At 64.3% G+C, this 27,219-nt stretch overlaps 2 protein-coding genes across 10 annotated transcripts in view; both read left to right on the forward strand.

The window, feature by feature from the left end:
- The window catches only part of ANO1 (anoctamin 1), a 140,044-nt gene extending 125,173 nt beyond the window's left edge, over positions 1-14,871 (forward strand). For all 9 annotated transcript variants that reach the window (XM_036029815.1, XM_036029814.1, XM_036029816.1 and 6 more), the window contains 7 exons: positions 370-470; positions 1,094-1,233; positions 3,163-3,315; positions 8,658-8,710; positions 10,071-10,255; positions 13,328-13,433; positions 13,595-14,871. In XM_036029815.1, the coding sequence (XP_035885708.1) occupies positions 370-470; positions 1,094-1,233; positions 3,163-3,315; positions 8,658-8,710; positions 10,071-10,255; positions 13,328-13,433; positions 13,595-13,837 (981 nt within the window). In that variant the 3' untranslated portion in view covers positions 13,838-14,871. The remainder of the gene's footprint in view (positions 1-369; positions 471-1,093; positions 1,234-3,162; positions 3,316-8,657; positions 8,711-10,070; positions 10,256-13,327; positions 13,434-13,594) is intronic.
- A 5,382-nt stretch (positions 14,872-20,253) lies between these two features.
- Positions 20,254-24,286, forward strand: FADD (Fas associated via death domain). The gene is made up of 2 exons (XM_028503878.2): positions 20,254-20,786; positions 23,871-24,286. The coding sequence occupies exons 1-2, from the start codon at positions 20,501-20,503 to the stop codon at positions 24,218-24,220; spliced, it is 636 nt and encodes a 211-aa protein (XP_028359679.1). The 5' UTR covers positions 20,254-20,500; the 3' UTR covers positions 24,221-24,286.
- The last annotated feature ends 2,933 nt before the right edge of the window (positions 24,287-27,219 follow it).

Raw genomic sequence — 27,219 nt, forward strand, 5'->3', positions numbered from 1 at the left:
CTCGCTTAACTGTTAAGGGTGGTTACATGTACACAGTCCTAAAGTTACACTCGGCCCTTTGGAGGCAACCGCGAGGCTGAGGTGGCCCCCGGTGACAATGAGTTCGACCCCCCTGTTATGAGGACACCGGTCGGGGGGGCCGAGCCCACTGTGCCCAGGAGGGCCTCACCATGACTGGCTCACACCTACGGAGACCCCGGTTCTGAACAAGGCCCCATCCCGAGGTGCCGGGACGGGGATGTGGACCTGCCTTTGTCAGGACACATTCCAGCCCCCGCCCCATGAGGGCTGGGCTCCCCTCCCTGGGGGCTGCGGCCGTGACCCCCGGGGTCCACGGACTCACGCTCCTGCCTCCCGCCCACCCCGCAGTGCGCCCCAGGGGGCTGCCTGATGGAGCTCTGCATCCAGCTCAGCATCATCATGCTGGGCAAGCAGCTCATCCAGAACAACCTGTTCGAGATCGGCATCCCGTGAGTAGCCGCCCGGCCGCGCCGGGCTGGGGGGCGGGGCCTGGACCAGAAGGGGGGCCCCAGACACAGGGAGGAGGCGAGGACAGAGGGGAGGCCGAGGCAGCAGCCACCCTGCCATGGGGGGAAGGGGCCGGTGACTCTGCCCCTGACCGGCCAAGGATGCGGGGCTCCGATGGGCACCCCAGACCCGTGTGCCACCTCCTGTGGTTGGCGGGGGGATGCTGGCTCCCCTCAGGAACCGTGGCCCCTTCCCTCATCCAGGCAGCCGGCCCTCTGGGGCTGGGGACAGCTGGGGCGGTTCTCCCTGCTCCACTTTCCCCTGCCGGCCTCCCAGAGTGCACCTGGGCCCGGCCCTACCCGGCCCGACCCCCGCGGGGCCTCCCCGAGAGGTGAGGTGGCCGTCGCCCTCCCTGCGCCTCTGTTTCCTCATGTCACAAGCACGGCGACGACCCTTGCCCCCTGCCTCTGGGCAGAGGGCAGCGGGGCTCACGGGCAGAGCCATCGAGGCCGGCGCGACCGCCCAGGGTGCCCCGGAGGCCCGGTGCCCCGGCGCGTGGCACAGACCGGTGCCCCCCGAACCCACCCCCCGGGACGGCTGCCTGAGGGGCGCGGGCCTCTTCCAGGAAGATGAAGAAGCTCATCCGCTCGCTGAGGCTGCGGCAGCAGAGCCCGTCGGACGAGCACGCGAAGCGGGAGCAGCGGTACGAGGTGGACTTCACGCTGGAGCCGTTCGCGGGCCTCACGCCCGAGTACATGGAGATGAGTGAGTGCGGCCTGGCGGGGGGGCGGGGCGGGGGGGCCTCCTACACGGGGGGGGGGGGGGCGGGGCGGCCTCCCACACGGCGGGGGGGGGGGGGGCCGGGGACCGCCCGTGTCCGGGGGCAGAGCAAGGGGCCGCCGGGAAGAGGCCAGGTGCGGCCACAGGGCAGCCCCCCCCCCAAGGGGGGCCCTTCCAACTCTGTCCCCTGTCCCCCCGCCCTGTCCCTCCGCCCGGCCACACAGGGCCCCCACTGCCCCCGGCCAGACCCGGTGGCCGCTGCCCTCACACTGGCCGTGCCGGGAGCGCTCGCCCCTCACACCTGCCCGACTCCTCCCTCCCTCCCTCCCCCAGGGCTCTGCTCAGAGTGTCCGCCGCCCCAGTGCGGCCTCCCTGCCCACTGGGGCCTCCCTGCCCACCGGGGCCTCCCTGCCCACAGCGAGGAAAGGGCTGCCCCTCCCCCGCACAGCCACTGCGCTCCCCCTCCCCACTTTGTGTCCCTCCACCATGTGACGTCGTCCACTCACCTTGTTCCTTTTCTAGCGTGCCCCCGCCCCGACCTAGAGCAGGTCCGGGCATACAGTAGGCGCTCAATGCGTGTTTGCCGAGTGAACGGCTAAGGGAAAGGGGAGTCCCAGAGTGGGTGCCACCACCAGGGATGGGCCAGGGAACCAGCATTGAAAACAAGCCGCCCATGGTGGCCGGGGGCATCCGCTCCGGGAGCCCCCGTCTGAGGGTTCCAGACCTCCCTCCCTCGCCCGCACACCAGGGTGCAGCCTGGGCCCGACGGCTGCCACCCCGCCACAGCCACCACCTGTCTCCCCCTCGAGGCCGACTCGGCTGGGCACGTGGCCCGCACAGGCACCTGCGCGGGACGCAGAGACCGGGCCAGGAGTGTCCCCCCGCCCCAGCCCCCCCAGGCTCCGGCCGCCCTCCCAGCCCCGTGCCTGGCCCCTCAGCGCAAGGAAAGTGGGGCGCCCACAGCCGCAGCCTCAGCAGCAGCCGCCACCCCCCCCGCCCCGCTGAGCTGATCCGAGGGCCCCTATCACCCCCGCAGCCTTCAGAGGGGACCAGCGTCTGCAGACACCCCCCCACAGACCAGAGGCCACATGGACGCCCCACCCACTGTGCTGGCAGTGGTCACACTCAGCTGACCAGGCACAGGGTGACATTCTGTCACTTCCTTGTTTACCGCCTGGCACGGGGCCCCGTGGACGGGGCCTGCTGGCCACTTCCCGAGCCAGCCGCCCCGCTCGGCTCTGCTCGGCTCTGCTCAGCGACCTGTTCCTGTCCCCTCCTGGTCGCCGGCCTGGTGCCGGGGCCACACATCCCAGGCAGAGAAGCCACGGAGGCGCCCTGCCTGGGACAAGGACACGGAGAAGCGGGTGGGGCCGGGGCGACCTTGTCTGGGACGGGGGTCCCTGCCCGGCGGCCGAGGCCCGAGGGAAGAGAACGCTGGGTGCCCTGGGAGATGCTGGCTGGACGCCGAGCCCAGGAACCTCTGGGTGGCGGGAGTGTGAGGGGCCCCTGCGAGGTGCCGCCCAGCCCGGACACGGGTAACGGAGGCTGGGCCTCGCTGTCCTCGGGGCCTTGCTCCCGGTGTCGATTTGGGTCATTTTCCGGTCACAGTTCACAGTCAGTACTGTTCTGTGTTGCGTGTTGAGACCGGGCGTGTGATAAGTGAGTTCACGCCCACCGTGCAAGCGTCCCAGGGAGAGGCAGGCAAAACGTGCGTCCTCCCCAGGCCCCTCCCGGCCGGGGGCACCACCCCACACGTGTGCAGGGAGCACACGGGAGGCAGGGCGCCAGCCGGAGCCACCTTGGGCCGCCACAGGGCTCGGCTCAGCATGCGGGGTGGGGGCTGCAGTGGTGCGGGAGGCCCCACAGTGCAGGAGGAGCGGGCGCAGGGCCTGCTGACGCCGCCCCTCCCCGCAGTCATCCAGTTCGGCTTCGTCACCCTGTTCGTGGCGTCCTTCCCCCTGGCCCCGCTGTTCGCGCTGCTGAACAACATCATCGAGATCCGCCTGGACGCCAAGAAGTTCATCACCGAGCTGCGCCGGCCGGTGGCCGTCAGAGCCAAGGACATCGGTGAGTGACCCTCAGGGCGGGCTCTGAGCGCGTGCTGGGCTTGGGAGAAGGACCCTGCTCTGTGGCCGCGAGAGCTGGAGCCGGTGGCAGCAGAGCGGGGCCCGGCGCGGGGTCCCCCCAGCTCCTTGCTGCACCTCGCCTGGACGGGCACTCGGGGATTCGGGGACTCAGGGCGGAGTGGTGCAATGCCCCACGGCTCCTTCCCCCCCACCCCGAGCTCCTAACCCCCGAGATGTGTCAGCCACAAGACTATCTGGGCAAGGGTCCTGATGTCTGTCCCACCACCCACTGCCCCAGGAGGCCCACAAGCCACCCTGGCCGCCGGAGGGTCCTCCACATCCCTCCCCACACACACAGGGCGTTTGTGTGCCCACCGCCCTCACCCCCCCGCGTGGCCCACCCCCCCACTCTCCGAGCGCAGAGCCAAGCCAATGGGGAGGCTCCTGTTCGTCAGCTGCTTAACAAGCACCTGCCCCACCGGGAGCCATTTAATCGTGGAATGTTCGTGGGGGAAAAAAGCAAAGGAAGAGCGGCGCCCCCAGGGGCCCGGGCCGAGGGGCGGTCAGGCTTCCTAACCCAGGCCATTGGGGGGCTCCTTCCTCACTCATGTGGACGAGGGGCTGGGGGGAGGGCATGCGTCATGGCAGCACGGGGTGGGAGGTAACTTCCTCATGGTCAGAGGTGTCAACAGGGGAGCAGACTTCCCCGTGGCGTGGTGAGCTCCCTGTCACCAGGAGCATTCAAGCAGATGTGGGTGCCCGTCCTTCAGGGGGTGGTAAGGGAGGTGGGGACATCGAGGGGCAGGGCTCAGGGCCAGCCCACCCCAACAAGCACCCTGCCCTTTTTTTTCTAATAATTTTTTTAATTTCGCAGATCAATTTTTTTAAGATTTTATTTAATTATTTTTAGAGAGGGAAGGGAGGGAGAAAGAGAGAGAGAGACATCAATGTGGGGTTGCTGGGGGCCGTGGCCTGCAACCCAGGCTTGTGCCCTGACTGGGAATCAAACCTGCAACACTTTGGTTCGCAGCCCGCGCTCAATCCACTGAGCTACGCCAGCCAGGGCCCGTCTCTTCTTAAAGTCAATCCACTTAAATGGGGACCCAGTGTTCAGGGCGAAAGAAAAAGGCATTGGGATTTTTATCTTGAAGTGAGACAGAGAATCACAACCACGTTTTATCTGCTGGCTCACACAGCGGTGGTGAGGGAAGCTCCCAGCACGCACAGAGATCGAGGCACGTGGTGGAGAGGGTGCTCGTGCGTGGTTCTGTGTTAGGGCCTCTCCGGGTCGGGCTGCCACACCGGCGTCCTGCAGCCCCGGGTCTTGGGGCTGCCTCTGGAAAGGCCCCTCGGGCCATCCCATCCCCGTCCGCAGCCCCGCGTCGGGGGGGAGGCTCCTTGGCCCCAGCCTTGGCCTCTGCTGGCCGACCCATGGTGGCCAGAACCCCACCCCCACCGTTCCCCTCTGAGATGCCGTGGACTCCAGCTTCCGTCACGTATGTGGTCGGCCAGGTGGAACTGTGTGAAATCGCCGTCGCCGCAGCTCAAACATGGTCCTCTCTCGGCGACCTCACCTGGCTCACGCCAGCCCCGAGCTCGAGCTGTGGGGTCGGGGCGAGGAGGCCAGCAGGCCCGGCTTTCCCTGGAGAGCGGTGTCCGGTGTCGGGGCCGGGACTCAAGCATGGCGACCGCCGCCCCATGTTTGGGGACTTCGGCTCCCCCTGCCCGGGACGTCCCTGTGCCGTTCTGTGCGGGACTGTAAACGGGTCAGGCGGGCCCTCTGCGCCCTTCTGGCCCTGCTGACCTCGGCCCGTCCCCCACACGTGGGCCGGGGCTCAGCGCACCTGCCTGCGAGGGCCCAGGGGTTCCAGTCCCTGAGGACCCAGCGGCCACTTCCTCGCATCCCAGCGGCCGGGTCTTGCGAGTTTCCGTCTTAATTCCCCTTAAAGTGTCAGGAGCCAGGGCTGGCTCACGGGCCGCCCGGGCACAGGCTGCGTCTGCACAGCTCCCCGGAGACCGAGCTGGCGTGGCGGCGGGCTTCTCGTAAGTGCCTCGCGCCCGCTCCGAGGGCGGCCCGGCTCTGGCGCTGAGCCTCTCCTGGGTGGCTGCTGTCCGGCCCATGGAGGAGCGCGGTGACAAGGCTGGGCAGCTCCTGGGTCCCACTCTCCAGACCGGAAGGCTGAGGCTGGGTGGGCCACAGAGCCGAGCTGGGACCCCCTGGGCCGCACGCCTCTGTGAGCAGAGGGTCGCTGCACCCGAGGCCGGGAGAGGGGCAGCTGCTGGCCGCCAGGCACGCCCCGGACCGTCCCCAGGAAACCCGAGCTCCGGGCCCCGGGCAGCCAGGAAAAGAGCGTGTCCGCCTGTCACTCCAGCCTCACAAAGGCCCGATTCTCGGGCGCCCGGAGGCCCCGGGCAGGTCCATGGTTTGCTTTGGCACCCTGTGCTTGGCAAAGTCCTCGCTGTCCCCTGCGGCCACATCCTAAAACTTGCAAACCCACCAGACTGAGGGGAACCGGGGCGGCCTGTCGCCCGCACAGTCCAGGGTGGCCGTGTCCCCGCCTTGAGCCAGGCGGGCACGCATGTCCCTGGGGGTCCGGCTCAGGGCTGCCCGTGTTTCCCCCCGGGCCTGGCGGCTCGGCCCTCGGTTCCTACTTCCTGTATGGTCGGCTGAAAGCCCGGTCTGCCCCCCCATCCTGGTTTGTTTTCGGCCCCTTTGCTGTGACCTTTTCTAGAAGAGGCTTTTGTGTTCCTCCCGTGACCCGTGCGGGGCCCCAGGGGACCCGGTGGCCCCCGAGACCTGCCCCGGAGGGGTGGGGCGGCAGGGGGAAGTTCTGCCACACGGACCCGAGGGCCCTGCCTGGGCACGGAGAGAGGGGTGTGGCGAGTCCCCGCAGGCGACCCAGCCCTGTCCTTCCGTGCATGCGTGGGAACCAGCTGCGGCTTCCCGGCCCTGACCTTCGACACGGGATTAGAGAGCTTCCTGCCCTCGGTCTCTTTCTGCAGCGCTGCCCCCCCGGGGAACAGGCCTCTGCCCACGCTCTGTGCCCAGCACTCAGCACCGCCCGCCGTGTTCTTGGGAACGGGGCTCAGCGTCCTGGGTGAGGGGTGGCGCCTTGAAGGAGGCATCTCCCCCGAGAGGTTCCCCCCATGAGCATCGCCCTCCGCCCCCTCCCTGCCCCGGTTCCCGGAGGCCCTCAGAGCAATGGTTCCCACCCCCCCCCAGGAGTGTGCAGTCCAGTAACCAACAAGGGGGGCTGCTCTGGGGTCCCGGCGTCGCCTTGCGGAAGCCCAGCCCTGAGGTCCTGGTGCGGGCGTCACGCCCAGGACCACCGGCCGCCCCGAGAGCACAGGTGGCCCTCATGGGACAGGCTGAGCCCTCAGCTCCGGGGGACCCTCACGGGCCCACCCCAGTCCCTGCCGTGCCCTCTGAACCCAGGAAAGCCAGGGACCAGCCTGCCCGGCACCTGCCAGACCCCGTAAGCAGAGACGGGGTTGGCTCTCCCCGGGCACTTTATTTGGGTGGCGGCGACGTGAGCAGAGGGTGGGCTTGCACAGTCCTGAGCTCCATTTTGAACCAACCCTTTTTACAAGGAGAAGAGAAGTGTAGGTGAGGGGTTCGGGGCTCAGGGGAAAAGTTACCGTATTTTTCGGACTATAAGATGCACTTTTTCCCAAAAAAATGTGGAATAACGGTGGTTAATGCTGCTAAGTTCTGTTTACATTTACATTGGTGAAACATTATGTGACTTATGTCATTAAATATCGTTCCACATTTTTTGCTTCAAAACCTTTTCCCCTATTTTTCCTTCTCTAAAACCTAGGTGTGTCTTACGGTCTGAAGAATACGGTAATCGGATAACCGTTGCAGCCCTGGGTCCTCTGTGCCCTGGGCTGGGGCAGGCTCCCCCTGGAGCACAGCGGCTGGGAGTTCGTCTCCAGGGCTCCCCGTCCTCCGGAGGCACGATCCCGGGGTCAGGGTGGGTCCCACCTCCAGTTCCGGAACAAAAGCTTTTCCGGGCACTGATTCCTCAGCTTGTTGGCTATCACCTGAAACTAAAATGTTTCCGACATCTGAGTCCCCCATCACTTTGCTTGGCGGGTTGGGCGGCCACGTGGCCCGGCCACAGACCTGTTTCCCGTGCCGAGCGCAGGTGCTCCCTCCCACGGAAGCCCTCACGGCGCCCGGGCTCACCTGTGGCCCCGCACCGAGCGTCTGCAGCTCGGGGCCCCGCAGGTGGGCCCCACAGGTGGGCCACACGCCTGAGGACTGCTCTCCCGGCCACGAGCCACGTGACGGTTCCCACCAGCAGGAACCACGGGAACTGTTTTCCCGGGTTGGCTCAGCGCTCACGTGGCGCAGCGTGGTCGCCCGCTCGGGCACGGGGTGCAGCTGCCCCCGCACCTTCATCGGCAGAGGCTGGGGCATGAGAACCCAGCACCTCGCACGCCGACCTTGGCTGCCACCCGTGGCTTTGAACTTCTGGGCCACGTGGGCCTGAACACGTGTCTCTGCAGACCACCAGCGTGCGCCCCTAGAACAGGGCCTGGGAGGCGCCCCGGGGCTCACCGCTCCCCTGGCCGGACGCAGCCCCAACCGGGGGCAGAGGTTCCCCGCCCGCCTTGTTTCCGAGCAATGACAGTAACACATTAACAGCCCCGGCCCTCTCGCACCCTTTCTGGGAAGGCAGGTTGTCCCGCCCGGATCTGGTTCAGCGACGGGGCTGATAGGACTCGGTGAGGGTGCGGAGGGGTCAGGCAGGGCGCTGGCCTTTCCCTGGAGTCACACATACATCAAGGCCCTGACAAGCAGAGCCTGCTCCGGCCCTCGGCTAAGGGGCTCCCGCCCTGGGCCCGGCTGCTGAGGAGCCTTGTGGAGGGACCCGTGGTTCTCCAGGCGCTCACCCGGGCTCAGGTGCCGCAGGAAACGGCCTACACCCCACAGCTGCCACGTCAGCGCGCCCAGGACGTGGCCCTGTGGCTCTGCTCCCTGACCGCTACTTCCAGCCCGTCCCTGAGTACGGGGACAGAAAGAGGACTGGGGAACCGTTCTGGGCCCCAAATGTCCTGGGCCTGGGCGCCACCACCCTCACGTGGCCCCTTTGGGGCAGGAGCCGCCTCCAAATTGAATCTTTGTCTTTCTAGAGAAAAGGCACCACCTGAGCCAATTAGTGTATAAACAGGCTCACGGGGGACTGTGCGAGGACACCTGGGGGCCGGCTATTTCCAAGCACCTCCGCTGGGCGCTGCGACGGCTCGCCCGAGCCGCCGTGGGCTCCGGGGCCGGCCAGGCGTCCGCCCCGCCCACGACAGGAGGTCCTCAGTGCCCTGCTTCTCTCTCCCCAGGGATCTGGTACAACATCCTCCGAGGCGTGGGGAAGCTCGCCGTCATCATCAACGTGAGTGGCCTCGGGCCGACGGGACCCCGGGCTCAGCCGCCAGGCAGCCGGCCCCCCACCTCCCACGAGGTGTGGCCAAAGGTGGCAGGAGCGTGTCCCCTTCAGAAGTGTCCCTTGGTCGTACTGAGGGTCGTGGGGAGCTCCGGGTGGGAATGGCAAGCTGTCCTCGGCCCTTTTCTACCACCTGGAGCAAAATTCTCCACCATGCCCATCCTGACCCCTAAGGCCACTCTCTCCCCGGAGTCCTGAGAATGAACAGGAGACAGACAGACAGACGTTAAGAGGGATCCCTTGTAGGCAATGGTTCTGCTCTTTTTTAGAAGTTAATTTCCCTCTTCGGGAAACGCTGAGACAGAGGGAGGGGAGGAACCTGACAGCACCCCCCCCCCAGCACACGCAGACACACACACCCCTAGCTGGCTGGGGGTATGGCTGCCCCCACTTCTGCCACGCCCCCACCTCTGACCTGCAGGTTAGGGGCATCACAGCCCTCTGTCACGGCAGACCACCTCCTGTCCAGGTCCCCCTGACTGCCAGGGCCTGGACCCCCTGGGTTGAGCTCAGTCTGGTGGGCCCCCACCGGGTGCTTCAGCCCCCAAGGCTGTGTCCCGGTGCAGGAGCCCTAGGCAGCCTTGGCAGGCCCCGAGTGCCGCCCTGGGACACCCCCTCCACCCACGGCTGAGCCCGAGCCCCCAGAGCTAACACATGGCACGCGGGCAGGCAGCTCCTCGTGGGACAGACAGGTCAGGGTCACAGTGAGGCCGTGGGACTCGGTCCCCTGTGCGCAGGACGTGACGCTCAGCCCAGAGGCAGAGACTCTCAGGCCCAGCCACAGTGGTAATGCAGACTGCTACCATTTATTGAGCATCTAGAATGTTGCAGGCCCTCCTGAGCGCCTACAGTGCGCCTGCCCACTAGTGGGCATGCAGCCTTCGGGGGCTGGGAGTTACTGCCCCACGTTGCAGGTGAGACAGCGGAGGTGCAGAGGTCCGGGGACGTGCCCACAAAGGGGCAGAGCTGGGCCGCACCCCCGGGCGTGAGGCCCCTGGTTCCTGTGCTGACAGCGGCCCAGGCCCAAGGGATGCACAGTGGGCATCGTCAGCCCCGTGTGACGAGAACACGGAGGCACAGAGAGGTTGGGTGACTCGCCCAGGGCCACACAGCCAGTAGGTGGCTGCCAGCATTCCTCCCCGCTCAGGGGCCCCGTGTCCCCAGCTCCCCGGGCTGCCGCAGAGGCCCACAGGAGCACCCCCCACACACACACACTGTTCGCGTGTTTGCTGGACATGCGACCTCATGGCAGCTCACAGGCAGAGGGGCACGTGGCACTCACCCGCCGTCCCCCGCTGTCCCTGCCCAGGCGTTCGTGATCTCCTTCACGTCCGACTTCATCCCCCGCCTGGTGTACCTGTACATGTACAGCAAGAACGGGACCATGCACGGCTTCGTCAACCACACCCTGTCCTCCTTCAACGTCAGCGACTTCCAGGAGGGCACGGCGCCCAACGACCCGCTGGACCTGGGCTACGAGGTGCACATCTGCAGGTACCGCCCTCCGCGGGGGGGAGGGCCGAGCGCACCAGCTTCCTGGGAGAGCCGGGCTCGGGCGGGGCTCTCTCGGGGCAAGCCACAGAACAGCTCCATCTTCCAGAAGAAAGGTCCTTGGGTGGGGGTAGGCGCTGATCTATCCATTCCTTTAAGAAGTCTGGGATAGCTTCAGGCACAGCGGGATCCAGGCGCCACTGTGTGCCATCAGGCTCCATGGGGGTGCTGCCTCCCAGCTTGGCTTCCTGCATGCTGGCATCATTTTCTGGGGGCCACAGAGTTCCCCCAGCAGTTCTCCACGCAGCAAGCAATCCCAGTGGCAAAAATGTCTCTCTCGGTCGTCAGGGCAAAGGTCCCAGGACCGAGTCTACTGGGCTCTGCAGGTAGCACTGATGGCGTGGCAACAGCAGCCACTCCCAGCGGGCCCGACTGACCAGAGAACAGTGACGTGGTGGCCCGTGTGTCCTGTGTCAGGGAGGGGCCTGTAGACGAACATACACATAGGTGGACGTGTAAACACGGGAATGGCAGAAGGACCCGCTCCAACCCTCCGCCCGGTCCCCTGGGGGAGGGCTCGGTGTTGGGGGCTGGGGGCCCGGGGAAGGGCACCGCCGCAGGCAGGTGTGCCCAGGGCCAAGCCCCAAGCTCCCACTGGTCAGGTGCACCGACACCTCTGTGTGGTGTGAACGGGGCACCGGGAACACACCCAGCTGGGCCTGCTGAACTAGAAGTGAGTTCCAGGGAAAGCGTGACTAGGAAGAAGGACACATCGACACGTGTCGATGTGTCCAGGGTCAGCCGTGGGATCTGAGCAGGCGCCGGGTCGCAGGCCTCGACTCGGAAAGCAGCTCCCTGCCTCACGTGCCAGTTGGGGTGCGCTGGCCACACCGGAAGACGCCTGCAACACAGGGCCCCCAGGGCGTTAGGGGTCTTGTGGCTCCCGCCCCCGCGGGGCAGTGGGAGACCGTGGGCCAGACCACCGCCCTGCTCCTGGGAACCAGCTTTCAGCCAGGGCCTCCCCTCCCCCGCCCTTTAGCTGTGATCACCAGGATCACCTGCTGCCGGTGTGTGAGCGCCCTCCAGCGGCCGCGCCCGCGTCTGCCCCGCTCCGCTCCGCCGGGAGGAGCTGGCAGCGGACCACGGGCCCAGGCGGGCCTGGGGCAGTGGGTGTGAGGGAGCAGGCCGAGCGGGGGCCCTGCTGGCTGCCGTTCGTCCCTGCACTGAAACGGGCCTGGTCTCGTGGCGCGCCCGCAGCCGCCCCCAAAGAGGACGTTGTCCCCTCCCCGGGAGAGCCGGCGGGTGGCCAAGGGGAGCTAAGCAAGGAAAAAAAATACGGTCCTCTCTGATAGAGGTCAGTACGGGGGTGGCATCAGGCCCATAAGTGGGCTTTGCGGGATGCGTAGGAGTTTGCCGGGTGACCCACGCACTTCGCCGCCTCCCGCCGCTGCAGCAGGCCGTGAGCGCAGGAGGAAGAGGGAGGACGCATGCGTGTGGCGTCTGACGCCGGGAGGGACGCAGCAAGCCTTGAGCACGGGGGGGGGGGGGGGGGGGGGCGAGGGAGGGCGCATGCGTGTGGCGTCTGACGCCAGAGGGACGCAGCAAGCCTTGAGCACAGGGGGGAAGAGGGAGGGCGCATGCGTGTGGCGTCTGACGCCGGGAGGGACGCAGCAAGCCTTGAGCACAGGGGGGAAGAGGGAGGGCGCATGCGTGTGGCATCTGACGCCGGGAGGGCACGGCCGCCAGCTCCCCTTGGAGCTCCGGCTGTGCAACCTGCTTGTCGCTGGCACCGAGCACGTGTCCCCAGCCCAGTCGCGTCTCCGGGGTTGGTAGCTCGGCCTCCCGTCCAGCTCAGTCCAGACGTGAAGCCGTGTGGGGGAGGGGCCCGGGCTGTGTGTCCCCTTCGGAATCGCACCCTGGGTTGGACCCTGGCACACAGCAGTTGCTCAGTAGATGCCCAAGGAGGGAGAGAGGGAGGGAATAGCGACAGAGGCCCAGAGAAGCCGGTGGTGGCTGGTCCTGGGTCCAGGCAGGGGCTCCTAAGTCCACGGAGCCAGGCACCGCCCCTCCTGGTCTCCCCGCTGGGCCGCAACTTCTCAGGGGCCAGCGGGGACATCCCTGCAGCCCCACGCCTGGAAACCCAGGGCTGATTCGCACAGCTTTTCCAAGGCAGAGTGGGGCTCAGTCCCCTTAAACCCAAGCATCCCCCTGAATTCAAGGAGCAGTCGGGTGGACCTAGGTGGGACAGGACCTCGGGCTCCGTCCTGGGCCTCTGTGGCCCCCCTGTGGAGGAGGAAGGGGACAGAGAGACCTGAGGCTCCGAGGAGCCCGCCAGTGCTCCCTCTGGTGGCGGGGCGGACGGACAGTAAAATCGTGTTCACAGCCCCACAAGGTGCACAGACGGGGCCTTGGGGGAGGGGTGGTAGGGGGCTGGTGTCCACCAGCAGCATCTAAACCTGGGCGCTCTGGAGGGGGTGGGCTGGCCCTGTGCAGAGATAGGGAGTAGCGGCCAAGAGATCGCAGCAGGGAGAGGGGCGCCCAGGGGTGCCCCTGGGGCAGTTGCCGGGCAGGCCCTGACCACACCGATGGCCCGTTTAGCTTCTTCCACAGACCTCGCTGAGAAAACGTTTAGCTTTTTCCATTAGTTCCCCCCACATGGGGGGGAGACCAGACGGGTGGCTCTCAGACTGGGTCCAGGGGACCCAGTCCACAGCTTTGTGGGCAGCAGGGCTGGCCCGGGATTCAGGGGAGCTGGGCCTAGGGAACCCCACACCAGTTCTGCCAGGGAAGTCCCACTTGTTCTGTGTGGCCCGCTGGGGGTTTCGGGCGGGACTCCTTTTTAGATAAAGGGGTTCACCACATGGTCCCAGAGCCCACTTCCGCGAGAGACTTCCTGGGGTCGTTTCCCACAAGGCCCCTCGGGCTCCTGGCTGCCTCCCTCCGACACGGAGAGAGACTCCCCGTCCCCCTGGGCAGCTGCCCTGGCTGAGGCCCTCCAGGCGGTCAGCAGCCCGAGGCACAGCGCAGACCCCCAGGGCCCCCTCGCAGACCCCCAACTCCTGCCGGCACCTGCAGGTACAAGGATTACCGTGAGCCCCCATGGTCGGAACACAAGTACGACATCTCCAAGGACTTCTGGGCCGTCCTGGCGGCACGGCTGGCCTTCGTCATTGTCTTCCAGGTACTCAGGGCCCCGGGCAGGAGTGGGGGGCTCCAAGGGGGTCCGGGAGGCCGCAGCTGGCGGCAGCCTCGGGGGTCGGGCCACAGGGCTTGCTCTGAGCGAGGTGCAGGGCGTGCTCCAGGGCCCGCCCTCCCGCCGCCACGCGCTGCCTCTCCCCGCAGAACCTGGTCATGTTCATGAGCGACTTCGTGGACTGGGTCATCCCTGACATCCCCAAGGACATCAGCCAGCAGGTCCACAAGGAGAAGGTGCTGATGGTGGAGCTGTTCATGCGGGAGGAGCAGGGCAAGCAGCAGCTCCTGGACACGTGGATGGAGAGGGACTCAGCCAAGGATGAGCCGCTCAACAACCACAGCCCCAGAGCTGGCCTGGCCAGCCCCGAGCACCACACGGGCGCCGTGTAGCGGCGCCCTGACCGACCAGCCGACCGAAGGACGGACACCTCTCCCGGGCAGGCGGCGCCCGCCCCCTCCACACCCGGTGGCTCCTGGGTTTGCAGCAAACCTTGAAGACCACCTTCTGATAGGACAACCTTTTTTATTTTTATTTTTTTGGTCTTTCCTCTGTTCCCCCCCCCCCCCATGTTTTTTGCACAAAACCATTATGCAGGGAATTTTTTATCTTTACTTTTCAAGGTTAATCAGAATGATCGCTGGGGATGGGGTGGCGACACATGGCAGGGGCGGGACTTGGCAGAGGCAGCTCTGGGAACCCTGGGTCTCCTCTGCGGGGACCGGCGAGCAGGGCCACCCTCTCGGGTCCTCCTGGCGCCCAACCGATGCCACCGGCATTCGGGGGCCCTGGGTGCGCACTTGTGCGACGGGAGGGAGGCCGGAGAGGCTGGGGAGGCCCGAGCCGCCGGAGACCAGCCCCCAGAGGCCTCGCCTGCCTCTGGGTCAGAGAAGCGGGCCACCTTTCACCCTCTTCTCCGAGGGTTTTGGGCCAACCAGTTCCTCTGGTCACAAGGAGAGAACGCCTGGCCGTCAGAGAGCATGGGAGCGGCGCCTGTGGGGTCCCCGCCACCGGCCACACCCCTCCCCACCGCAGTGAGCTGACCACCCCATTGCTGGGGTTCCTCGGGGGGCAAAGCCAGGCTGACAGTGAGGGGTCCCCCGGGGGCCCTTCCAGGGAAGACAGGGGTTTCCAGGAGCCTTGGGCGTCCGGGGTACACTTGCAGCTCTAGGATATTTATTGAGTCGTCTTTTTAAATCAATTTTACGGTGGATTTGAGGGTTGGTTTTTGTTTTTTTTTCTCTCTTTCTGTAGCTCAAAGGTGGAAGGAACGTCTCATTTTTTTTTTTTTTTTTTTTTAGTTAACCAAATACCACTGAGAGGAACTTAAAATCCTGTTACTACCAAAGATTTTTATTAATAAAGGCTTCTATTTTGGTAACTCTTCTCTATATTTTTACTTACAGGAACGTTACTGTTGGACAATTATGATTTTTAAAAGCTTGTGCAAACAGGTCTCGCGGGTGAGGCGGGTGACGGGAACCGGCGGCCGCCCTGAGACTAACCTGAAATAGCGCCCTGAGGTGTCAGGGGTGCCCAGGGAGGCAGGAAGGAGGCGGCCGGGGTCTGTCCCCAGGTGTGGTCACCCGGATGCCGACACACCCGCCCCCCCGCGAGCACACGGCTGCGCTCCAAGTCCGCGGGGCGACCTGCGGGGTCGGCCGCACCCCGTGACCCGATGCCTTGGTTCTCCCGTGCAGGAAGCCGTCCGAGACGAGATGGGGTTTTGTATCTGAATGTTGTATTAAAACTTAGGTGATTACCAAAAATCCTCTCGTGGAAAGCATTTTTTTTTCAAGTGGGTGTGCACAGACCCAGAGGGCCATGGCCGGACGTGCCCCCCCCCCGATAAATCTGGATGCGCGACGCTTTCCTCCCCGAACACGCCCCGCGTCTGCCCCAGGAGGCTCCCGAGGCTGTCCCCAGGGTCCCCAAGCCCCTGGGAGGTGGAGCTGCAGATCCAGGAGGGGCCTGCAGGCATCCCTTTCCTTGGGTGACAGACGCGTGAAGTGCTCTGCGTGATCCCGACACTGCCTCTGAATCTGTGTGTGCTCGTGTGTTCGCGTGTGCCTATCTGTGTGCACATGTGTGTGTGTGTGTACCCGTGTGTTGGGGTGGGGGTTGTCACACCTCCCCAGCAGCCTCTTCCCTGAGCCCCAGCTCTGGACCCTGCCCCTGTCCACCCACCAGAGCAGTCCTGGGGTTTCATGGAGCTAAACTTCCCCCCAAGGCTTTTGGAGACAACCCACAGTCGCCAATAAGGTGGGGATACCCGTTTCCACACCACCACCTGGTGGGACCACCAGCACTTCCTGGAAGGAGGGACACGTGAAGGGACCTCAGGCCGCACAGCCCTGTCAGCTGGGGTCACTGGCCTCCCGGGTGCCCAGGTGGCTAGCTGAGGTGGCCTACCTCCAGAGCCTTGCCAACCAGCAGCGAGCCTCGGGCGCCCCCTCGTGCCAGCACGCCTCTGTCCCCGGGAAACCCTCAGCAACCCGCAAGCTCCCCGTGTTCCGCTCACTCACGGAGTCCTTGGTCCTGAGCCAAGGGCGGCACCTGGGGCCAGCGTCCAAGGGGCCCTCTCCCCTCCTGGGTCCTCCCAGAAGCCTGAGGCCTCACAGTGTGACCCTCTGCCCCGTTTGGGAGGTGAGGAGACAGGGTCAGAGCCAGGGAAGTGAGTTGCCCAACATCACAAGGCTCCTGAGCATCTAGGACAAGACCGTACGGAGACCGGTATGGACATTCAGTCACATGATGTCCACAGAGGGGGCGGGAGGCAGGCCCTGGCCGGTGGCTCCGCTGGCTGGAGCGTCACCCCAAACACTGAAAGGCTGTGGGTTCAGTCCCCGATGGGTAAGGGGGTGGGGGAATGGGGGCAGACAGACAGATGGCTGACCTGTTCCCCCTTCGGGCCGAGTGGACCTTGGGATCGAGCTGGCAGGGGCGCTGGGGCGGGAGGTCGGGGGGCACGTGGAAGGAAAGGCGTGGTGCCCCTGCCCAGTGCACCCACTGCAAGCAGCCCACCCCTGTGCCCCCCACAGTGCTGGGTGGAGGAGCTCAGCCCCAGGGGCCCTGGCCTGGACCAGCTCGGGCATCGCAGCCCGGCTCCCCGGCTGCCCGGGGTCCTGCAGGACGTGCCTGGGAGAAAGGCAGCCTCCTGAACTGAGGCCTGGCTTCTCCCCGCTCTGCAGTTATTCACCGTGTGCCCTTCACTGTGCTCCCCATCCCTACCCTCTCTGTCCCCCCTCCCCACTTTTATGGAAGTATAACACAGAAAACTCTCTTAAATGTACAACTTCCAAGAAGCAAAAAACAAAACAAACAAACAAAAAACACCGCTCGGTGGCCAGGACTCAGAAGCAGAGAGTCGTGGCACCTCAGGAGCCTCCGCTGGTGCTCCCTTCTGGTCAGCCCCCTCCCCCCAACTGCAACCAGGGTCCCACCGGCTCTGCTGATCCCACCAGCCAGCCAGCCCCAGCCGCCGGAGTGCCCGTGTCTGGTTTGGCTCGCGGGGCGTTGCTGCCCTCTGCTGGCGGCCTGTGAGAGCTGCGCTGGGAGGAAAGCACCCGGAAAGCCCGGGCCAGGCGGCCAGGGCCGGCTCTCCGTTTGCTGACGTGGCAAACGGCCACAAGGGTAGTGACTTAGAACGACACGCATTTATCAACTTCCAGTTCCGTGGGGAAAAGGTCTGACACGGGTCTCGCTGGGCGAGCGCCCGGGTGCCGGCAGGGCTGGGCCCCTCCTGCAACCTTCCTGGCCAGCGTGGTGGGGACCCCCTCCCACGCGCGCCCCGGGACTAGGCCAGAGGAACCCCCCCAGCTCCAAATCCTTCCTCGCATCACACCCGCGAGGCCGCTTCCGCCGGGGAAGCGAACCTAGTCCCAGGCGTGGGGGTCTGGGTGCGGGCGTCGTGGCTGGGGGCGGGGCGAGCATTATTCCGGCAACCGTACACCCCTGTGCCTCAGCACGGAGACTTTTTCTGCAGGAAAAACTCTGCCCCAAGCCAAGCCCAGAGCCATCGCGCCTGAGAGCGACTGAGACACACAGGGAGAGGACCTCACGGGAAGGGGAAAACCAAAAGAGCAGGGGGGGCGTGGAGACGCTCCCCAGAGAAAACGACGGGAAAATAAACTGCTGAGCAGCTGCACACACAAGGCCAGTGGGCACCCAGCAAACCAGCACAACAACCTGGCGCCCCTGTCTCCCCGTACAGACACATGCTCAGGGAAGCAAAAACACCCACCCCGGACTCCGTCGGAACGTCACACATTCGTGCATCAAAGGGCGCGGTCCGGAGAGTGGGACGGCCCGTCCAGTGTCTGACATGGGGTTCACATCCAGGACACACAAAGAACCCCTTCAACTCAACATCAGAAAGGCAAGCAACCCAACTAAAAATGGGCAGAGGGCCCTGGCCCCGTGCCTCGGTGGGCTGGGCATCGTCCGCAAACCAGAAGGCCGCGGGTTTGATTCCCAGTCGGGGCACAGGCCTGGGTTGTAGTTCCACCCCTGGTTGGGGCGCAGGCGAGAGGCAACCCATCAATGTTTCTCTCTCTCACATCGATGTTTCTCTCCCTCTCTTTCTCCTCCCTTCCCCTCTCTCTACACGTAAATAAATAAAACCTTTAAATAAAAGGGGGCAGAGGACTTGAACAGAGACTTCTGCACACAAGTCACGTGTGTGGACACTCCCAGGACTCAGCCTCTGGTCCCCTCGTCTTTCTGCCCTCCCTCCATGGTGACTCAACACTGCCTTGGTCGAGGCGCTCCAGAGAGACAGAACCAGTGGGACACCGGAGACCTGAACAGGGAGACCCGTTATCGCAAGTGGCCCGTGTGGTTAGGGAAGCCAGGAAGTCCCTCCCCCTGCCCCCAGCTCGCTGGGGAACCAGGAAAGCCCCTGGTGCAGTTCGGTCTGAGTCTGCAGGTGGGAAAGCTGGGGGCAGGCAGTGCCAGTCCTGAGTCCCAAATCCAGGAACCAGGGCCGCCGTTGGGGCCGAGGGCAGCTCAAGCCGAGAGAAAGCGCGATTCGCCCTAACACCACCTTTTAGTTCTATGGGGACCCTCCACTGAAACTGGGGGGAGTGCATCTGCTTGACTCTGTCTACTGGTTCAAATACTAATCTCTTCCCAAAACACCCTCGCAGACACACCCAGAAATGCTTTACCGGCTCTCAGGGCGCCCTCAGCCCCGTCAGGTTGACGTAGGTAAAATGGGCCATGACGCGCGCCATCGGTCCGCGGAGTAACCCCCAGGGCGCATCTCTGCCCAGGGCTCTGCTCCAAACCCTTGCCCGGTGCAGCCACTGTCCAGCCAGCATCTCTCACGGGTCCTCCCCCCAAATCCGCCCACCCGCACCATCCCCAGGTCAGCCCGTGCACACGGCATCCTTCAAACCTCGTCAGCACCCCCTCCACCCCGGATGGAGCGACGGCCACCCACTCCTCCTCCCCTCGGCTGCGCTCAGTCCGGGCACCCTCCTCCCTCATCGGGACGAACGTGAAGTCCGTGGATTCTCTCCCGAGGCGGAGTGATTCCTTCCTCCCACTCAAGGGTTCCCGGCAGCACTGCTACTACGCTCAGTGGCTGAAAGGTGGGAACGACCGAAAGGCCCGTCCACCAGCCGACGACCAAAGAACACATGCGTTCCATCCAGGCGATGGAAGACTGTCCTTCCGTGACAAGGAGCGAAGCGCCAACACCTGCTACATCGTGGGTGAACCTTGAAGACATCCTGCTCGATAAAAGGACCCCAGGCTCAAAAGGCCACGTGGTGGATGGTCCGTTACAGGAACTGTCCGGGAGAGTCCAGTTCAAAGAGACAGGAAGTAAATCAGCAGTTGCCAGGGGCTGGGAGAAGGAGGGGGAAAGGAAGTGACCGCTAATGGGTACCAGGTTCCTACTTGGGGTGATGAAAATGTGTTAAAATTAGCTAATGGTGAGGGCTGGACAACCTTAGCAATATACTGAAAAACAGTGAATTGTACACTTTAAAAGGGCGAGTTATATGGGGTGTAAGTTGTCTCTCAATTAAAAAACTACATATATATAAAGGTAACTCAGACGCCTTTGCTCCTCCACTCGCACTCTGCAGGGGCTCCACCCTGGCGTGTGAGGCCCCTCCTAATCCGTCCCAGCCCGCCCCCCCCGCCCCCCCCGCTTGCTCCTGGAACCTCGGCTCTGCCCTGCTCTCGCAGTGCCCTGCCCAGCACACATGCTTCCTTCCCCTCACACCTACCTAACGTGCCCCTCACGCCCCGCACCTGCCCCTGCGAGCCCACCTGCCCACCCCACCGCTCCCCTCCGGGCCCTGGCCGTGCTGACTTCGGGCACGCTGCACTTGATTTGTTTCGGAAGCTGGTGCACTGATGACTAAGCTCTAGCAGGCGGGGACCTGCCGAATTTGCCCCCAGCACCTGCTGCCTGGCACTCAGTAAGCGCTCAATAAACGTTGAAAAGCATTCAAAGCATCAGTGATTACGATTTTAAAGATCAATTATCAATTAAACTTCAATACCTAAGTAAACCTCTGAGTCATCTTTTCCGACCACGTGTCCAGGGGGCACTACAGGGATGAATCATCACAAATGTTCACAAACGAAAGCATTTATTATCAGCATCCTTTCTGCTACATTTCCCGGAAAACGCAGGCCCGCCCAGCCAGCCCGCGCCGGCGCTCTGGGGACAAACGGGTTCCGGTCTGTTGGGAGAGGGTCGGGAGGGCGCAGGCGCAGAGGCCGTCCCAGCCCCGCGTCGGTACCCTGCCTGCGGCGCCCCCTGGCGGCGACCGCGCGCCTCCCAGGCGGAAATGGCTACGGTCAGGCTCCGGGCGCATGCGCGAGTCTCGGAGTCTTCGCGAGGCCCGGACGTTCAGGCCTGACGTGAACTTCCGGTGGCGGGGAAGGAAGGACTTGATCAGAGGGAACCGGGGCAATCCCCGCCGCGCTGATCTGGGAGCGGGCGGCGGGCCGGGCCGGGCGTGGCGGACTGGGGCCGGGGGTGCTGGCGCAGAGCCGGGTTCGCGCCCGCCGGCTGGCCGCCGTCGCCCGCTGCCATGGACCCGTTCCTGGTGCTGCTGCACTCGATGTCCACCCGCCTGTCGTCCAGCGAGCTGAGCGACCTCAAGTTCCTGTGCCAGGATCGCCTGGGCAAGAGGAAGCTGGAGCGCGTGCAGAGCGGCATCGACCTCTTCTCCTTGCTGCTCGAGCAGAACGACCTGGACCGCGAGAACCCCGAGCGGCTGCGCGAGCTGCTCACCTCCCTGCGGCGCCGGGACCTGCTGCGGCTCCTGGACGACTTCGAGGCGGGCGCGGAGATCGCCGCGAGGACAGATGAGCAAGGTGGGCGCGGGGCGGGGGACGGGACCGGGGGGGACAGGGGCTGTGCTGGGGGCGGGGCGGGACACGGGCCAGGACTGGAACTGGGGGAGGCGGAGCCAGTTTGCCCAGCAGTTGCGTCTGGGAGTCGGCCAGGCACCGAGCCTTTGCCAAGGTTGAGTTTGGGGTTGTTTTCAACACCCCCGGTGACCGCGGGAGAGTCCAACCTCGGAACTGCGAGCTCCCGCCGGGTCCCAGATCCGGCGTTTTCTCCCCTCCCCACTCCGTCTGAGCAAATGAGAAAGCACCCGGAAGCGGAACGCGTTGCTGACCTCTGGGTGGAGAAGAGGGGCGCGGCCCGGGGCTGCCGCGGCGCCCGCGGGCCGCCGGGGAGCGAGTGCCCTTGGCCGGCGCCGCCCTCGGAGAACCGGGAAGATAGTGAATCAGGAGGACCTGCGGCCTGCCGCTCCTGTCTGAAGCGCGGTGCACACTTGGTTTTCGCAATAACCTCGTTCGTTACATACTATCTTGTGTCATTGTTCCCCTTTCACAGGCGAGAGGACCGGCTCCGCAAGCCGGTCACTAACGGATCCCTGGGGTCGGAGCGAGGCAGGCTGGCCTCCGACGGGTGGTATTAGGGACGACACTGTCCCTCCGATCAAGTCCGTTCTTTTTTTTTTTTTTTTTTTTTCTTTTTTAAATCTGGGTAAAGTCTTGTCGGTTTTGTTTATCTTTTCAAAGAACCAGCTCCTGGATTGACTGATCCTTAGAATTGTGCTTTTAGTCTCTGGGTCACCTACTTCAGCTCTGATTTTGGTTATTTCCTTCCTTCTGCTTGCTCTGGGCTGTCTTCGTTGTTGTTCCCCCGGTTCCTGGAGCTGCGGGGTTGGCTGTTTGTTCGAAACGTTTCTATCTTTCTTAGGTGGGCCTGGGTCACTGTGACCTTCTCTCTCAGCTCTGCCTTCGCTGTGTCCCGAAGGTTTAGGACTGTTGTGAGTTCATTTTCATTTGTTTCCAGAGACTTCTGGATTTCTTCCTTGACCTTATTGTTAACGCATTCATTGTTCAGTAGCATGCTATTCTGTCTCCATGAGTTTGAATATTTTTGAACTTTTTCCCTTGAGGTTGGTCTCTAGTTTCAGTCCCTTGTGGTCCGAGAAAATGCTTGATACGATTTCAGTTTTCTTGAATGTGGTGAGGCTTGTTTGGGGTCCTATCATGGGGTCTACCTTTGAAAATGTTCCATGTGCATTTGAAAAGAATGTATATTTTGCTTCTTTGAAATGAAGGTTCTATATATATATCCATTAACTCCATTAGATCTAACACGTTGTTCAGTTCCAGGATATCCTAGTTGATACTTTGTTTGGAAGATCTATCCATCGTTGACAGTGGGGTGCTGTCTCCTGAGATTTTCCTTCTATATGTGGGTGTTCCTGTGCTGGGTGCATTTATGTTTCCAACATTTATGTTTTCCTGATGGCTTCTTCCCTTCAATATTATGAAGTGCCCTCCCGTTTCTGTTTTGTCTCTGGTCAAGTCCGTTCTGTAGCGGCTTCCTGCAGCGGGCAGCTCGCAGGCACCCCACACCCCCACCCCGCCACCTGCACCCGGGGCCTGCGGCAGCGTCCGGGAGTAAGAGTGAGCCCTGGCTCCAGCAGGGTTCCTGGGTCACCAGCCGTGTCCTCAGAGCCCAGGGGCGGGAGGGTAGGAAGTGCTTTGGGGGCGCCCCTTACACTCTTCAGGCTGTGGCCTGGAATTGGTCATTGGGTCACTGAACCCAAAAAGGAGATAAACGTGACACCGTGGTGTCACTCCATAAGACCTGGCGCTCCTTGGTGGCAGGCTGAAGGTGTGGCTCTGCCCGAGAGCAGACAGATGGAAGGCCACGTAGGACGTGTGTTTTCAAGGCTGTCCGGGGGGAGGGGGGGGTGCTCGATGGGCACACTGAGGAGGGGTCTGCACGACCCGGGGAGCAGTTCAGGGGCGCGAGCGTGTGCCTGGTTTCTGTCCGTGTAGTTACTGTGTGTCGGGGGGAGCACACCCGAAGGTTAAGGAATGGGGGGGTGAGGGGTGGTTTGTTATTACTCTTCCAGAAGGCGCTGTAGCATAATGATGGATCCAGAGCAGGCTGGGGCACCAGACTGTCAAGGTTTTGCACCCTGGCTCTGCCATCGTCTGGCTGTGTGTCCTCAGGAGAATCACTGACCCTCTCTGTGCTCAGCTTCCTCATCAGTACAAACAGTCGTAGTAACACAAACGACCACCTCCCAGGGCCGTCGGGGCTCAGGGGTGGGTGCACGGCTGACAGCGTCTCGGTGGCCTGTAGCCAGGGCCCTCCAGCCCTCCGGCAGGGGCCCTCCGAGCACCGTCTCCGCCCTGCGCTCTCCCCTCTCCCGTTCCGGAGACAGCCTGTCGTGGGCTGCCACTCCAGCTCGCCGATCTCAGAGTGCCTGCAGCAGATGAGGGCGTGGTGGCCAGGGCTGAATGCAGGTGGTCAGTCAGGGCAGCTCCCCAAATGAGCGCTGGGGCGCGTGTCAGTTTCTCGGGGCTGCCGTGGGAGTCGCCGCACACTCGGTGGCTTAAAGCCCTCACAGCTGGTCGGGGCCAGAGTCGGAAACTGTGGTCCTAGGGCCACACTCCCTGGGAGGGTGGGGGTGAGGTGGGGTCCTTCCTGCCTCGTCCAGCTTCTGGGGGGGGCTCCAGGTGTCCTGGCTGTGGCCTCATCACTTCAGTCTCTGCCTCCGTAGTCACGAGGCTTCTGTGTCTGTCCTATGGGGACACGTGCCACCGGGTTTAGGTCCCGCCCACATAACCCAGGATGATCTGTTACCGAGATCCTCAGCTTACTCACATCGGCAGAGACCTTCTTCGGATAACATGCACGGCTCCGGGGACGTGGCGTGGACGTGTCCTTTCGGGGCCACGGTTCCGGGTGGGGGAGCAGCCCCCTTTCCTCCCTTCGGGCGCTCCCAGCCCCTCCCTCGGTTCCTGGCCCTAAGCAGGGAGCTCCCCTGCAGTCCACCCCAGCCCTCGGGTGTCAGGGGGCCGTCCCCCCAAGGGGCCTCCCAAGCCCCCGGCGAACCCCGTTGCTCTCTCTCCCCCTAGACTTCCAGGCGGCCTTCGACATCATATGCGACCACGTGGGCAACGACTGGAAAAGACTGGCGCGCCAGCTGAAGCTGCCCGACCCCAAGATCGACGCCATCGAGGTGAAGTACCCGCGTAACCTGGCGGAGCAGGTGCGGGAGTCGCTGAGGGTCTGGAAGCGAGCGGCGCGGGGCCAGGCCGAGGTGTCGCACCTGGTGCAGGCGCTCCGGGCCAGCCGCCTGAACCTCGTGGCGGATCTCGTCGAGGAGGAGCAGCAGGCCCGGAGCCTCCGGAGCGAGAGCGGCAGCGGCTCCGTGTCCTTCGGGTCGTGGGACTCGGACGCGCCTGCCTCGGGGGCCTCCCCCTGACCCCGCCGCCCTTCTCCCCAGGGACGACGGGCCTCTGCACAGCTGGGCTCCGGTCCCCGCCCGCGGGGTTGGCCAGGCGCTCTGACAGAGGCTCCTTTGATGGTGACACCCGGTTCCCGCCCGGGGCTCCGCCCCAGCTTGGCTGCCAGCTGCTCCGGCGGCCTCAGCGGGCACTGCCGCCCCGGGACCCCCCTCTCCACCCCCCGGAGCAGCCTCCCATCACACACCATGTGACCTAATACTACGTGACCAAAGCTTGCATCTTGAGCTGCAGGATCCAGGACGTGGGGGGGGGCGAGAACGTGCCCCGGGGCCCAGCCCCGGGCAGCTGCGGGCCCCTGAGTCAGCCGTCGGGTGGGGTGAACGAGCAGGAGAAACTGCCCCCTGAAGATGGGGGCTCCGAGCCGGACAGAAACCTGCACCTACTCCACCGGCCCCCACAGGTGGTGGGGGCTCCCCCATGACGGCCCCGGGCCAGGCTGGGAGGCCCGTGTCAGCAGGGCCAGTGCGGCGGCCCCGGCTCTGGGAGAGAAGGGAGAACACGGGAAGACACGCGGCACACGGGGAAGGCTCAGACAGGCTCGGACCACCGTCTGCTGACGATAGGCCCGCTGACCTGACCTTCCCGTGTCCGCCGACCCGCTTTGTGCTCAGACGCGGCCCTGGGGGCGGGCTTCCGAGTCAGGCCCGGGGCCGCGGCCTGGCCTGGCCTCTGGGCTCGTGTCCACACCCGGGGAGCTTCCAGCCACACTAGGTGCTCCCCAAACCTGTGGCTCCCTGCTCCTCGGGTGCATTAAAAACAAGCCGTAGCATCTCGCCCGGAGGCCGGTCGGAGGCCGTTGCCGCGCCTCGTGGTCCCCGGAGTCGGTCGCCTCCCGTCTCAGGGCTGAACCGCCCTGGGGCGCAGAGCGCCTCCCTGCCCGTGACCCGGAGGCTGCTCCCAGGTGGCACATCCTCAGTGTCGTCTCCCAGGGACCCATGTGCCCGATGTCCCATCAGAGCGATGATGTTTCTGGTTCTGACGGAGGGGCAGCGGGCCCAGTGCTCCCGGCGCATGGGGTCAGCTCCGTCATCCTCTGCCCGCCGCCCCCCAGGGCCCCCAGCCCCCCACACCCCAGGCAGCCCTGCTCTGCGGCCCCGCACGGGGCTCTGTGCGTTGCCCGGTCTCCAGGGTCACCAGTACTCATGCGAGCCTCGTCTGTTCCGTCTCCTGCCCACTCCCTGGCCTCGGCCCTCTCCCTCATCTCCTGGCACCTGCTGGGGTCACAGGCTGCCTGACCTCTGGTGTGCCTCTGCCGCCGTGCCCCGCCGTGGGACACGGGGCGCTTCTCTTGACCCTCCCTCCTGAAGCACCCCCTCCTCTCTGGGTGCCCAGCCCCAGGCCCCTGGTTCTGCCCCGCCTTTCCGCCTTTCCTGGGGTGCCCAGGTCCGTACTGGCCACTGTGCAAGGCCTTTCACTGCACGAGAGCATAGTCCCAAGTTCCACGTGGGCCCTGGAGGGCAGGCTCTGTGCCTGCCGCAGACCTCAGCCTCTGCACCCCCCGCCCTGCCCAGCCGCGTGATACACAGACCAGGGCCGCCTCCTGCCCAGGGCCGGCCGGCCCAGGCACCACAGCACCAGCTCCTCCACACACAACTACCTCACCAGCATCTTCCTACAAGGAACCGAACCACATGGCGTGGCAAATGGAGCCCAGCCTGATGCAAGAAACCTGTGGGGAGTGATTTACCACACAGGACCCAAACCCACGGATCAGTTCTCCCGTGGGGAGCCAGGCCTGCATTGGACCTGGGCTGCTACGAGGCTTGCTTGTGCTAAAGCTCCCTCACCCTGGATGGAGGCAGCAAAGGTCTGCTGCTTATCTTTAAAGTGACTTCTTAAAGCCTGTGCCAAACCTCCCAAGTATGGAGTGTAACCAGTTCAACCACCTTTCCCCTTGATCTGCAACATCCTTCTCTTTGAAGTCATTACCAACGTCCTTTCTTTGTTATCTGTAAAAGGTAGCCACCTAAGGCGAACCTGTGCATAGTAAATGAGGACCAGCCTGCATGTCACGTGCCCAGAAGAGCAACAAAAGCCCGTCCAGGCGGGGGTCAGGCCCTCTCTCACTCAGAGAGTGTTCTGCAGTCCAGGTGAATTTGTGCATCGTGGCCACAACACTCGGACCCCGCGGGCCGGAGTGCACATCTTCCCACAGCCTCTGCTCCCTGGGAGTGAGCTTCACCTCCTCCCTGGGCGACCCAGGCTCTGCCCTTCCCTGCCCCGCCCACCCCTCTGACCCAGCCTGCAGACCCCTGACTGCGTGCTCAGAACCACATGCGCTCCGCGCATGCTTTGTTTCGGGTTATTTCCACGATCACTGCTCTGAGTCCTGCTGCTGGCCACAGCATCGCTGTGCGTGTCGCTTCTGGGACCAGACGGGCGAGCACGCCAGGGCCCTCCGTGCGCGGGCACAGAGGCAGGACTTGTTCGGGTGCCGGGAGCCTCTGCAATTGAAATGTGTTCCCGTCAGAGAAGTCCTCAGCATTGAATCTGACTCAATGAAGACACCGGCAAGAGTCACACATGCCCCGGCCTGTGTGGCTCAGCGGGCCAGGCGCCAGCCTGCAAACCAAAGGGTCACGCGTTGGGTTCCCGGCCAGGGCACACGCCTGGGTTGTGGGCCAGGTCCCTGCCAGGGGGTGTGTGGGAGGCAGCCACACATTGATGTTTCTCTCCCTCTCTTCCTCCCTCCCTCCCTCCCCCTCTCTCTCTCGAAAAAGTTACACATTTACCCCCTGCATTGTCACCAAAGAATGCAGGCCGATTCAGTGGGGGCGTGGGGTCCTCCCAGAGGGAGCCACGTGACGTGTGGCCGCAGCTCTCCTGGGTTGAACAGAAAACCATCTTGGACCCTTTGCGTCACCCCAGCACCAGGCAGGCACAAGCCCCCCCGTGTCCCAAAGCTGCCTGATGACAGTGTAGGCACAAGGGGACAGCTTTGTCCCACCAAACTCAC

Source organism: Phyllostomus discolor, chromosome 6 (genome assembly GCF_004126475.2).
Source record: "Phyllostomus discolor isolate MPI-MPIP mPhyDis1 chromosome 6, mPhyDis1.pri.v3, whole genome shotgun sequence".
In the NCBI taxonomy this organism is placed as follows: Eukaryota; Metazoa; Chordata; class Mammalia; order Chiroptera; family Phyllostomidae; genus Phyllostomus; species Phyllostomus discolor.

Coding starts and splice junctions, on each gene's coding strand:
- FADD (XM_028503878.2), top strand. CDS start 20,501: ATGGACCCGTTCCTGGTGCTGCTGCACTCGATGTCCACCCGCCTGTCG. Junction 20,787..23,870: donor CGCGAGGACAGATGAGCAAG/GTGGGCGCGGGG, acceptor CTCTCCCCCTAG/ACTTCCAGGCGGCCTTCGAC.